Here is a 13,056-nt window from a genome sequence, read left to right on the forward strand (position 1 = left end):
TTATTTTTGTTGAATGCATCCATCAATATTTGGCCTTCAAGAAAGACTAGTATTGTTTTTCCCCTTTCATTCCCAGTAGAGAGTCAGACTGCTAACTCAGCAAACTTGGTGGCTCCAGAAAAAAACCTATTTGAGCTTTCCTACGCTTGCTATAAAGCCAGAATCTTAATTATGCGGTAGTAAATGGGAATCAGTGCTTGTAAAACAGGCATTGATTTCATAGTAACTCTTACAATTTGTGTTAAGAAAGACAACCTGAATGGCAGGGTAGGGTCAGCTTCACTTCCAACAATTAAGACATGAATAAAATTAAATAGCCCATGATACTCTAGATTTATCAACATGCATGACCTCTCCTGTTAATGTCTGGCATATTTTATTGAACTGCACACCAGTCCCTCTGTGTTCCAGATCTGAAATGTTTAATTTTGTGGAGACAAGAGTGGAAGATCAGACATATCCGGTGTTTACTGAACACTATATGGCTTGCAACAGTAGCTCTTTATTTTAATAGACAGTTTTTAAAAAAAAATCCATTTCACTATTGGTGGCTTGGAAGTTTTTTTTATTTATTACCACTATGTAGCAAATGTCTCTGTTGGTTTGAACGTAAATTGCATCGCAATTATAGGTTTGCAAAAGACCGTGACTATGTGTATGTCATCAAGCCTCTAAAACGTTTTAAACTGTTTATACAATGACCTGAAGATTGATTACCTGAGCAAATTTTATACACAGCAAAAATCTACAAGATATAGTAAGATGTAGTTGCACTTGAGGTATAGATCAACTGTGATCTAATGGATTGGTGGAACGTGCTGAAGAGATTTGCTGCCTTATCTCTTCCTATGTAGGTCTGTGTAGACTTGTTTTGGCCTAATCAATCTTAAGTGAAGATTGTTCAGTAAGTACAACTCCCACAGTGCCATGAGATCTTTTAATGATTAGTTGAATAGACAATGAATTATAAGGTCTCTTGCAAAGTGCTCCTCGCCTCACAATACTGTAGTGAAATGCCAGCCTTGACCATATTCAATCCCAGTATAATGTTTCCATTTTTGAAATGGAGATGAATGCTGCAAAATAAGCTTAACTAACACAAAACCTGAGATTGTAAATTGGATTTAAAAAAAACTTTCTTTTCCTCTGCTGTTTGAAATCCATTATGACAAATCAAACAAGCTGTGATGTTGATTATTCTAACTTCATGGATTTCCATTGAGAACAATCAAAAGCTTTTCAAATTAGACAATTCTTCATTAAGCAAAGTGTTTACAGCATGCACAGAATGTTTTCTGTTGCTTCCTGCAGAAGTGGGAGTTTTGGTCTATTTCAAAATGCATTTAAGTGCCTTGCCTGAGTAATAGCATTACTTCTGACTTGGAAGTTTGTGGTTTCACTCCCTAATCCAGAGGCCTGAGGAATAACCCAGTGCAGAGCTGTTAATAGTGTATAGTACTTACTGGGTGTGTTGCCTACGTGTTTAACTGAAACAGTGCTCCTTCTGTTTGAATGGGTCTCCTAAAAGATTTTGTGGCCCAACTTTTAAAAGAGAGTAAAGAATTCTGCTGCCTTAGCCAACATGGTACAGCAAAAATAGATTGGCCGGTCTGAAACAGAAAATGATGGAAACATTCAGCAGCTCAGGCAGTTTCTATAAAGAGAAACAGAGTCAGCATTTTGGGTACATGACCCTCTATTAACTCTGCTTCTTTCTTTAAAGATGCCGCCTGATCTGCTGAGTTTTTGTTTCAGATTTCCAGCAGTGCAATCATTTTCTTCAATCTAGATTGACCATTCATCTTATTGGTGGTTGTCTGAATTTGCTCAGTGCAAATGAATTGCATTTTCCTGCAGAATAACATTAACAGCCATTCTTAGACGCATGTTGTACACATGCATACTTATACTTTCATTGGTAAGGCCAATGTAAAAGCTTTACCCACTGGTTTATCAGTGAAATAGTTCTCCTCGTGTTTTAACAAGTCTCCTAAAAGATTGATATCTTTACAGTAATGTGATATCACTGAGTGCTTAATTTGACCACTTGAAAGACTAGTAAGTAATCAAATAGGTTGGAATGAAACTGGAGTGACGCACAGGCCAGACCTGGTAAGGACAGGAACTTTCCTTCCCTAAAGGACATAAGTGAAACAATTAGGATCATGTCTTTGCTCACTTTTATTGATGCCAGCCTTTTCCATAATTTGTTTTAAACTGAGTCCAAATTATTAAATTACTGTTTGATCTTAGACTCTCCATATTATTGAGCCAGTAAATAATCACTACACTACTGTTACCTGGGTAACATATTTTGTATAGACTAAAGTTTTATTCTGAATTTGAAGTCTTCATGGCTTCTGGTAATGCGTTGTGCACCTCTGCAGTGCCTTGTCATTATAAATGAACAGACCAACTGTCCACGGTAAGGTGGATTGTCTGAATTTCCTTTCCATCTATATGGTTTAGAGAGAGCAAAGTAATGAATCTGCATCACACCAAGGTACAATTTCTACTCCTACCATTCACTGCTTCAAGAACATGTAACAACCGTCATAATGAGTCATTGAAAATGATGACTTTTAACTCGAATTTTTACTTCAGATATCCCACAAATCAATTCATATATTTTTGTGTGTCATACAGAGAGGAATTGGCAACATTATTCCTCAGTTTCTTTCTTTACAGATTCAGCTTTTTCCTTCCTTGCCTTCCAGGAGCAAAGATGCTTGATGATAGTTAAAAGCATAAGAACTGGTAGAAGGATCAGGAGAAGGTTATTCGGTCTCTTGAGCCTGCTCTGCCATTTGTAAGATCATGGTTGGTTTGATCTTGGTGTCAGCTCCCCATACCTGATCCCCTTAACCCCTTATTCCTCGATATTCCAAAAATCTTCGTTGACAATTCCACCCCCCCACCCCACAAATGCTGCTCAACCCCCTGAGTTCCTCCAACAGATTGCTCCAGATTCCAGCAACTGCAGTCTCTTGTGTGTCCAATAATCTTGCACTGAATATTGCAGAGGTGTCCTGGGTAGAGAATTCCACACAGGTGAAATCCGCAAAGATTTAAAAAAAAATCTTCCTCTTCCCTGTTTGGGGCAATGTTCTAGATTCTCCCACTAGAGGAAACTTTCAATCCTGGTCAAGCACCCATCAAAATCTTTTATGTTTCAATGAGATCACTCCTCCTCTTCTAACTAAGGTGTATAGTTTTAATCTAGCCCAGTCTTTCCTTAAAAGGCAACCCTTCATCCCAGGAATCAATTTAGCAAATCTTTTCTGCACCAGCTACAAAGAAATTATGTCTGTCCCTATAAGGAAACTAAACCAAAATGCAGTGCTCAAGGTATGTTGCAAGAACCCCCCCCCCCCCCCCACCTTTGTACTCCATCCTTCTTGCAATAAAGACCATTTATTTGTATTCCTAATTATTTCCTTTACCTGTATGCTACCTTCCTGTGTTCCTTGACTTGTTTAAAATACTTGGCTTCATTGAGATGACCAACCATGGTCCCATCAGGTGTCTCCTCCAAAAGAGCATTAGATTGCATCAGCTGTTCTACAGTTCACAAAATAAGAGAAGGAAAAGGTATCATTGGGGAGAATAGATAGGAAGAGAGGCACAGATAAGGTAGTTACTCAGTCTTTTTCCCAGGGTAGAAATATCAAGTACAAGATTGCATACCTTTAAGGTGAGAGGGGAAGACTTTAAAGAATATCTATGAAGCAAGTTTCTTTTCCCCCACAGAGAGTGGTCAGTGCCTGGAACGTTCCGCCATGAGAGGCAGTGGAAGTAGATACAATAGCAGTAGTTAAGAGGCATTTGGACAGGCAGCTGAACAGAGAGGGAATGGAGAGATATAGATCATGTTCAGGCAGTTGTGCGGTTTAAATTGTCATCATGTTTAGCACAGACATCATGGGCTAAAGGGCCTGTTCCTGTGCTGTACTGTTCTATGAAGACATCTAATTGGACAGGCACCATGGAAACTAATGCAGCACCTTCAAGGAAGAATTGGACATGAGAGAACATATTTAGAATTTGGTTTTAATAGAATTTGATGGCTCCATTTCTATCCTTGTCTAGCATGAATCAAGATGGAACCGTTAAGGTATAGATAAGTAATGGTTACTGAATGTCAAAACAAACTCGAGAGCCTGAATTGCCTACTCTCGTTTTTATCTCAGTGGATGTTTCTAAATAATAATTCTGTGTACTTTTGTGTTGCAACAGATGGATCGCATGTCCTTTCCCTGTGGATGTACAAAGGATGGTTGTGGTAATACGATGGGTAGGATAGAGTTCAACTCTGCTAGAGTACAGACGCACTTCATCCACACCATCATGAAGCTGGACTTGGAGACACGGCAAGTAAACAGTGCAAATAAGAATGAAGAATCAGAGACACTGCTCTTGGAGAATTCTCAGCATTATGGTTACTCAGCAGACAAAAACGTGTTCCAAGACAGAAGTGCCTCTGTAACGCCAGCCTTTCAGTACAGCGAGGAGTCTGATGACAGCGAGGAAAACAGCTGTAGCAGTGACATGACTGACTTTACTTCATCAAATTACAGTGAGGAGGCAGATGAGGGAGCTGATGACCGTTTCTTGGATAATGGACCACAGTCTCACCAAACTGCAGACATAGATGATGACGGACTAGCTCGGATACTCCACTTTAATGATTCTGACAATGAGTGTGGTAATGATACCGACAACCGGGATGGATTTCCCTACTTTAGCCCTTCTGATTTTTTCTGTGAGACTGGTGACCAACACAGTGGCATGGAAAACTGCAAGTTCAATGCTGAGTTTTACACTAATCACTTGTCCACTTTGGATGAGAATGCCAATCAAGAGGGGAGTTTCCCCCTGGGTGATATAGCTCCAATGCAGGGCAACAACCAGGTCTATCCTCCTCCTCACTGCCCAGAGCAGGGCTCAAAAAGCTACACTGACCTCAGCCTGTCAACTGACTCTTTCGAGTTTTTCCAGTCATTCTCAGAATTCAACTACGGATCATTTCATAACCCACAGAAAGACTACGAAAGTATAGATAATTGTCCAACACTCCAATTTCAGTTCCCTGGGTTTCCTAGTTTCTCCCAGGCTACTGACCCTGGTAGCTGTTTCCTGGAGTCTCTTATTGGTCTAGCTGAGCCAATCACAGCAGACTCATTCCCAGAGCCTCCTAAACCTTTCCCTGACAGTCAGCACCTTGAAGAAGCCATCAAAACCTCCATCATGGAAACTGTGAAGGTTTGACTTTGAATTATGGAAATGACTGGTTCCAAAATCCTTCAGTTCTTTTAAAAGATATCTGAAAGATATCTTAATGAAATAATTGATGTATTTGGGGGCAGATGTGGGGAGGGGGAACGGGACACAATTAAAATGTCAGGGAATCTTTCTCCACTAATTAGCCCTCAATTATATTCACCTTGGAATGTGAGAGGCTACAAACGGCAAAAATATTTTTCAACTTGGACAAGTGGGAGAAAGACTCCTGACCATCAGTTGGTGGTAATTTTTTTTGAGAGAACTAGATATTGTTGAAACCTGAAAGGTATTTGGGCATTGGAATCGTGACTCATCAATGCCAAATATCAGTGGTACTTTAGTGAAGAATGAGGCAGGTGACAATTAAAGAAAAAATGGAAGAAGTCTACTTGTTTGGCTTCTTATCAATGGTTATCTGACAGATAAAATTATTTGGACAATAATAATGTCTTTGTGACCAGCCCTGTTCAAAGTGTCACCATTGCTATCATCAGCCCCATTCACCTTTCCTAAACTATGTGCCATCTTTTGTTACTCCTGCATCTGCTTTCGATTCTGAAGTCAGTGGCCCATTCTAGACAATGGTTCCATGTTGCTGCTAGATCTTTGTAATCTCATTCCAGTGCCTGTTTCATGAAATCATGGAAAGTGGTTTAGCTAGACAAGCCTGATGCTTGCTGCTACACAACTGTTCTTTCCAGTGAAGGTGTCACCATTGGGAGTGGGTGCCTTGGCTGATTTCATACCAACCACTGAGTCTGAAGCCCATAGAAGCATCAGAGCAGTTGCCCTCACCCTGGCTGAGATTGGGTATGTAATAAACCAGCTATTGAACCTGGAACATTTCCAGTGTGTCTGATTCAGCAACAATACATTTGTACACTAAACTATTTTTTGGGATCTCCCATCATACTACTTAAAGATAGATGTTTGAGAGAAGCCTTGTTCATGCATATACATTGTCTCACACCTGCTTTGGATTTAGTAATTAGTGACCAGGAAAAAATTACTTTTCTAGGTGAAAAAGTACTCCTTTTTATCTCATGGTGAGAGCTGTAACTGAGATGGTGCAGTGACAGTATAGATTGAAGTGGTTCCAATGACACGACTTGCATTTATGTAGTGCCTTCAACATTGAAAACATCAAAGGTGTTTCACAGGTGCATTGAGTCAAAATTTGACAGAGATTCAAAAGGAGAAATGGAGCAGATAAACTATATCTTGGTGAAAAGAGATATGTGTGTGTGTTAAGCTCCATCCAAATTGGTGAAGGGGACATAGGAAGGTTTAATGAGGTCCACAGGCTAGATGAGCTGGCATGGTTAGAACTGGACTAAGAAATTCATGGTTCACTACAGTGCTAGTAGAAATTACACTAAGGTGTAAGGGCATAGCAGAAATTTTTATTGATCAGGTTTTGATTTCCCTTCAGGGCTACAATTCCTAACCCTACACATTTGAATCCAGCTATTAAAGGTAAAGATTGCAATTTGACTTCAAGATGGTTAGAGACCATTACCAAAAATAGATGTGGCAACTTCTCACTGTAAATCTAATGCTGTGGTGTATATATACCTCTACTATAATGCTGGTTACATCAAGTGCCAAGAGCACTGAAACTGTGCCAACCTTCAAATTTATTGTTTTAGGCAACTTCTCTCTGGCCAGCAATCTGTTGGTTGCTCATCTCCTGTCTCATTCACTGGATGAATAGAACTTGGATATTTTTGAAATAAACAAATATAATAAGTGGATTCTTTTCACATTTCATAATGGAATAGGATTGAACCTCTGCATTCTCAGACGAGAAGAGATTGCAGTACAATTAATTTATATATTTCGGATCCAGCACATGAAAACAGAAAATGCTGAAAGTGCACTGGAGATCTGTTGACATGAATTTTAGATGTAAGCCTTCAATGAAGGATTTCACAGTTTAACAATGACTTGACTTACACACACTGATTGATCTGCTTTGCATTTTTAGCATTTTGTGTTTTTAGTACTGTTTTTCCGATATTCACAGCCTCTATTATATATCTGCAAAAGATAGACACTTTGAATGGCAAAGGGTTAATTCACAAATGAACTGACTTACTATGCAAAGTCTTAACTACAGCTGAGCCCAACAAATCATGATTTGCAAGTGCAAAGTACATTGATAAAGCCAACCTGAGACAAGGTCTTAAATAACAGGAGGTTAATGAGTAATTTTTTTTGTAATACTGGACCTAGAGTATTACGTGTGCAGTTTTTATTTATTTTGTACTTCTGTATTTATTTATTTTTGTACATGCAGTACTGCAAGAAGCACTGTGGTTTAATAATGAAACAATGGAAGTGCAATACAGCCTTTCCGTAGCACTGATCCCTCTGATCATGACACTGTTATAATAGCTAAGTGTTTGCTTGAGCAGCACTGTCACTAGTCTTGAGTCCCACCTGCAAAAGAGAACAAAATTGCATATAACCAGCTGCATGTTGCAGTTGTGACCATGCACTTTTTTTTCTACCACACCACCTTAATTCATCACCTCAAAATGGTCCTGTAGTCATTAGGGCCAGACTTCTTCCTAATGTTTTCCACAGCCTAATAGTGTCCACACACAAGCCAAGTTCACAAAGGCAAAACCTTTACTGTTGCCTGAGTGTCTTCTGGTGCAAACATTTCCTCCCAAATCCTAGTGACAGTATTGCTCCAGTCAAGCTAAATACTTATCATGAGTTCTCGGCTTTTCTCCAAGATCTCCACAAATGAGGGTGTTTTAAGATTTGAAAAGTACCTTCTGGTAGGAAGTCATTTTTTTAAGGAAAAATTATGTGGATTGCATTCAAACATTTAGTGTTTTAGGCTGTATTTTTTGGCTTGAAGTTTGTAGCTCTAAAGGTGCTAGCGATTTAAAATCTTTAATTATTTAAAAAAATTCCGCGAAGTAGCTAATTTTTTGTTAAGCTTTACAGTATATAATTTATTGAAATTCTGTGAGGAAGTGGCATACATGGTTCAGCCCTGCCCAAATATGCAGAGGAACTATAAACATTTTATTAGCAGAGGGGAAAATTAGGATACTAACAATAAGAACCAAAAGTTGGAACAACCCAAGCTGGCAAGGATTTATTAAAATTAATGCTACTGAATTATCTTCCAAAGAACTCGCTCCTGATAGGATTCTTAAATGTTCAATTTTTCCCTTTTTTCTATGCTCTGTCTCCCTGGTACTTTTGAAACTAATAGACTAGTCAGTTTGAAAGTTAACTGGTGGTGTGTGTAGTAGACCTTCTCTCAAATTTTGAAAGTGACAAGCTAACTTGTGGAGTAGGGATAACAATTGGCTCATTCCCACTACAAGTGCTTTATGAATATCCACAGAGTCACCCTGTATTCTATTTTAACCAAAGTAGCAAGAATTGTTCAATAGGGTTAATTGTTCATAAACAAGTAACACATTTGTCATTTCTACCTAACTTCTATTAAAATCAGCAGAGTTTAGTTAAATAATTCCCTATTCATTGGTCATAGGTGATGACTTTAGCTCTCTTTCCCATTTTTCTTGTCTTTTAGCTTTACTTACTCTGAATTACTTAAAACAAAACTTGTATTGACATCTTAAAAGTGGACACATATTCAATTTCCCATTTAAAGGGATAATGGATAACATTAGGAAAAACTAATTAAAAAGTTTGTAGGTGAGTTGGAATCATCTACATGCTTGTGCAAAGTAGCTTATTTATTTCCTAGGTAATTTCATTTACAACAATAGTCATCCATATTCCCTTGGCATTTCAGTTCATTTAGGAGAAGGGAGTGTTCTAATGTCAGAAGAGGGCTTTGTGGCCAACTCAATGACATTTTCCCCTGCCCCCCCATAAAGTTTCTCTGCATAAGTATCCTGGACCACGCAACATGCAGCTGTACTGCCCTTAAAAAAAAGAACTATTTATTTTTGTTTCTCTTTTCATTTGCATGTGTCTGAGAAATTCAATTCTGTTCCTTCTCAAAGGCACTAGAAATCTGTAAATAAGTTAAATGTCACTCCATTGTATGATTCATTTTTTTGCTTGTTTGTACATAGAAAAAAAATGAAAATTGGTATTTATTACAAGACTGAGATAATGTTATGTATTGATTTGTCTGTACATCTCCCATTTGCCTTCAATATGTAAATTATATATTAGACTTCAATAATTTTGCAGAATGGTACAATGATTATTTTTAAATGAACACATGCATTTAGCTTAATCTGTAAAATATGTTGGTGAATTACATGCTATTCATCCAAGCCGTATGAAGCCATTTTCATCATACTTTTAAATAATAAAAGAACTGTATATGCAAGAAACAATGATTCTTCCTTCCATTTTATCTTCCCTTCAGAAAGCATTGGGTTAGAGATGGGATTGACTCTTGAACATCTTCATGGGGAATTTGTGTACTGGGAGAGGTAGATACAGTCTAATCCAATCCTGGTTAATAGCAGGTCCCAACAAGACCAAGGGGCAGAACTATTTGATTTTGCAGAGTTGCAACCAGTTACCCAGCAGAGGTTTGAGACAGCCAGACGCAGGCTAAAGTGCAGCTTCTCACTCCAACCCCAGCACATATGTGACCAGTGGATGATTCACAGAGTCCATCTGTGCAGCACGGACTTCCTTGCATTTCCCAGCTCTGAGACTGGTAAACCCAGCCTTTGAAGCTGAGCCAAGTTAGAACAATGGTTCCATTGAAATGAATAAGTGGTTGCCAGGAGGTAGCAAAGTTGACTTATTTGATTTCATTTAGTTAATTTGTTTAATTTTTTTGTGTGTTAATTTTTAATGGTTCCTGAGTGTGTTTTCATTATTTGTTAGTAAATGTCAGGACAGCTTTGACAGTCAGTGAGCCTGGGAGTGGGGTTTTATCCACTATCAAAGGTACTTTGGGTGTGCAGCTGACCTCTTGAGCTCTGTGCTGGGTCTTGACAATCAGCTGAGACAGCTTTCCAGAGGAAGATTTTAGTCCAGGGATGCTCTGGTTTCCTCCCACATCCTAAAGACATGCACATAGGTAGGTTCACAAGAGAGAGTGCAGATGCTGGAAATCTGGAGCAATGTACAGAAAATGCTGGGGGAACTCAGCAGCTCAGGCAGCATCTCTGGAGGGAAATGAATAGACATTTTGGGCCAAGACCCTTCATCAGGACTGATAGGGGTCCTGATGAAGAGTCTCGGCCAGAAATGTCGACTGTTTGTTTCCCTCCATTGATGTTGCCTGACCTGCTGAGTTCCTCCAACACTGTGTGCACGTAGGTAGGTTATTTGGCCACTGTAAATTGTGCTGGGGGGTAGTAGAATCTGTAGGGAGTTGAGAATTGGTGGGGGGGGGGGAGGAGGGGAAACAAAATAGGATTAATGTAAAATTAGCTTAAATGGGTGCTTGATGGTCATCGCGGACTTGATCGACCAAAAAGGCCTGTTTATAGAGTCATAGAGTTGTACAGTAGGGAAATAGGCCCTTTGGCCCAAATCATCCATGCCAACCAAGTTGCCTACCTGAACTAGTCCCATTTGCCTGTGTTTGTCCCATATCCCACTAAACATTTCCAATCCATGTACCTGTCCAAATATCTTTTAAGCATTGTAATTGTTTCTCTGGCAGCTCATTCCATATATCCACCACTTCCTGGGTGGAAAAACCTGCCCCTCAGTTCCCCTTTAAATCCTGCCTTCAACCTATGCCCGCTAGTTTTAGACTCCACTACCCTGGGAAAAAGACTGTGACCATTCATCTTCTCTGCCCTCATGATTTTGATGTACCTCTATAAGGTCACCCGCTCGGCTGCCTATGCTCTAGGGAAAAAAAAGCCACAATCTTGCCATGCTCTCCTTGTAACTCAATTCTTCCAGTCCTGGTAACTTCCTGGTGAATCTGTTCTGCAGCCTTTCCAGCTTAATGACATTTTTCCAATAGCCAGGCAACCAGAACTGCACACAATACTCCGAGTGTGGTCTCACCAATGTTTCATACAGCTGTAACATGATGTCCCAATTTTTGTACTCAGTGCCCTGACTAATGAAGGCAAGTGTGCCAAACACCTCCACCATCCTGTCTACTTATGTTGCACTTCAAGGGAGCTATGTACTTGTATCCTTGGGTCTCTCTGTTCTACAACACTCTGCAGGGCCCTGTCATTTACTATACAAGTCCTGCCCTGGTTTAACTTCCCAAAATGCAACACTTCAGAATCAAGTATATTATCACTGTCTTATATAAGATGAAATCAGTTGTTTTGCAGCAGAACTACGGTGCTGAGACAAAATTACCACTAAATTACAAAATAAATAAATAGTGCAAAAAAGGAATAACGATGGTGTTCATGGACCAGTTGGAAATCTGATGGTGGAGGGGAAGAAACTGTTTCTGAATCATTGAATGTGGGACTTCAGGCTCCTGTACCTCCTCCCTGATGGTTGTAACGAGAAGAGGGCATATCCCAGATGGTGAGGGTCCTTAGTGATGGATGCTGCCACCTTGTGGCACTGCCTCTTGAAGACGTCCTTGATGGTGGGGAGGGTTGTGCCCGTGATGGAGCTGGCTGAGTCTACAACCGTCTTCAGCCTCTTGCAATCCTGTGCATTGGACCCTCCACGCCAGGCTGTGATGCAACCAGTCAGAATGCTCTCCACCGTACATCTAGAGAAATTTGCAAGAGCCTTTGGTGACGTCACTTTGTACTTGTCCAAGTTAAATTCTTGGCCCACCTGCCCAGTTGATCTAGATCCTTCTGTAATCTGAGATAGCGTTCTTCGCTGTCTACCACAATTTTTTGTGTCATCTGCAAGCTTACTAACCATGCCAACTACAGGCTCATCCAAAGTGTTAATAATAGATGGCAAACAACAACAGACCAAGCAACAATCTCTGCAGCACATCACTGGTCACAGACCTCTGATCTGAAAAACCCTCCATTACCACCCTCTGACTCCTTCCAACAAGACAATTTTGTATCCAGCGTGCTAGCTCACCCTGGTTACAATATGATCTCACCTTCTGAACCAGCCTACCATTTGGGACCTTGTCAAAGGCCTTGCTAAAGTCCATGTAGATGGTGTCTACTACCCTGCCCTCGTCAATCCTCTTGGGCACCTCTTCAAAAATAATCAAACTGGTGAGACACAATTTTCCAAGCACAAAGTCATGCTGACTATCCCTAATCAATCCTTGCCTTTCCAAGGACCAAGGGGCAGATCTGTTTGACTCTGCAGAGTTGCAGCCACTTATCCAGACAGACGTCTGAGACTGTTGGACACAGGCTAAAGTGTAGCTTCCTACTCCAACCCCAGAACACATGGGGCTGTGGATGATTCATGACATCTAGTTGGGCAGCACAGACTCCCTTGGATTTTCCAGCTCTGAGACTGGTAAACCTGCCCTTTGAAGCTGAGCCAAGTTTCTGTGTGGTATCTCTCTTTGATTCTGACTCAGTTTACTTTGGAAGTAAGGGTAGCTGTTGAGCCTGAACAACTTACTGGTCTGGATGATTAGTAGTAAGAACCAGACCTGTAAGATCAGTAGTAAGAACCATGGAATTTTCTTTTTGCTCTTGCTAGGCCAACTTTGACCAGATCTTAGACAGCTTCAAGTAATGTTCTAGAATTTTCATGTCCATCTGCAGGGCCTTTGTTTAATGGTAGCATTAGTAAAAGTAGATCTACTCTCCCCTCCTCCTCCACACCTGCCTGTCACGACCTTTTACCTGCATCTACCTATCACCACCTTGTGCCCACCCCACTTCC

At 40.2% G+C, this 13,056-nt stretch overlaps 1 protein-coding gene across 3 annotated transcripts in view; it reads left to right on the forward strand.

The window, feature by feature from the left end:
- Positions 1-9,620, forward strand: part of csrnp1b (cysteine-serine-rich nuclear protein 1b) — a 29,134-nt gene extending 19,514 nt beyond the window's left edge. For all 3 annotated transcript variants that reach the window (XM_052023398.1, XM_052023397.1, XM_052023396.1), the window contains exon 5: positions 4,237-9,620. In XM_052023398.1, coding sequence (XP_051879358.1) covers positions 4,237-5,268 — 1,032 coding nt within the window. In that variant the 3' untranslated portion in view covers positions 5,269-9,620. The remainder of the gene's footprint in view (positions 1-4,236) is intronic.
- The last annotated feature ends 3,436 nt before the right edge of the window (positions 9,621-13,056 follow it).

Source organism: Pristis pectinata, chromosome 9, assembly GCF_009764475.1.
Source record: "Pristis pectinata isolate sPriPec2 chromosome 9, sPriPec2.1.pri, whole genome shotgun sequence".
NCBI lineage: Eukaryota > Metazoa > Chordata > Chondrichthyes > Rhinopristiformes > Pristidae > Pristis > Pristis pectinata.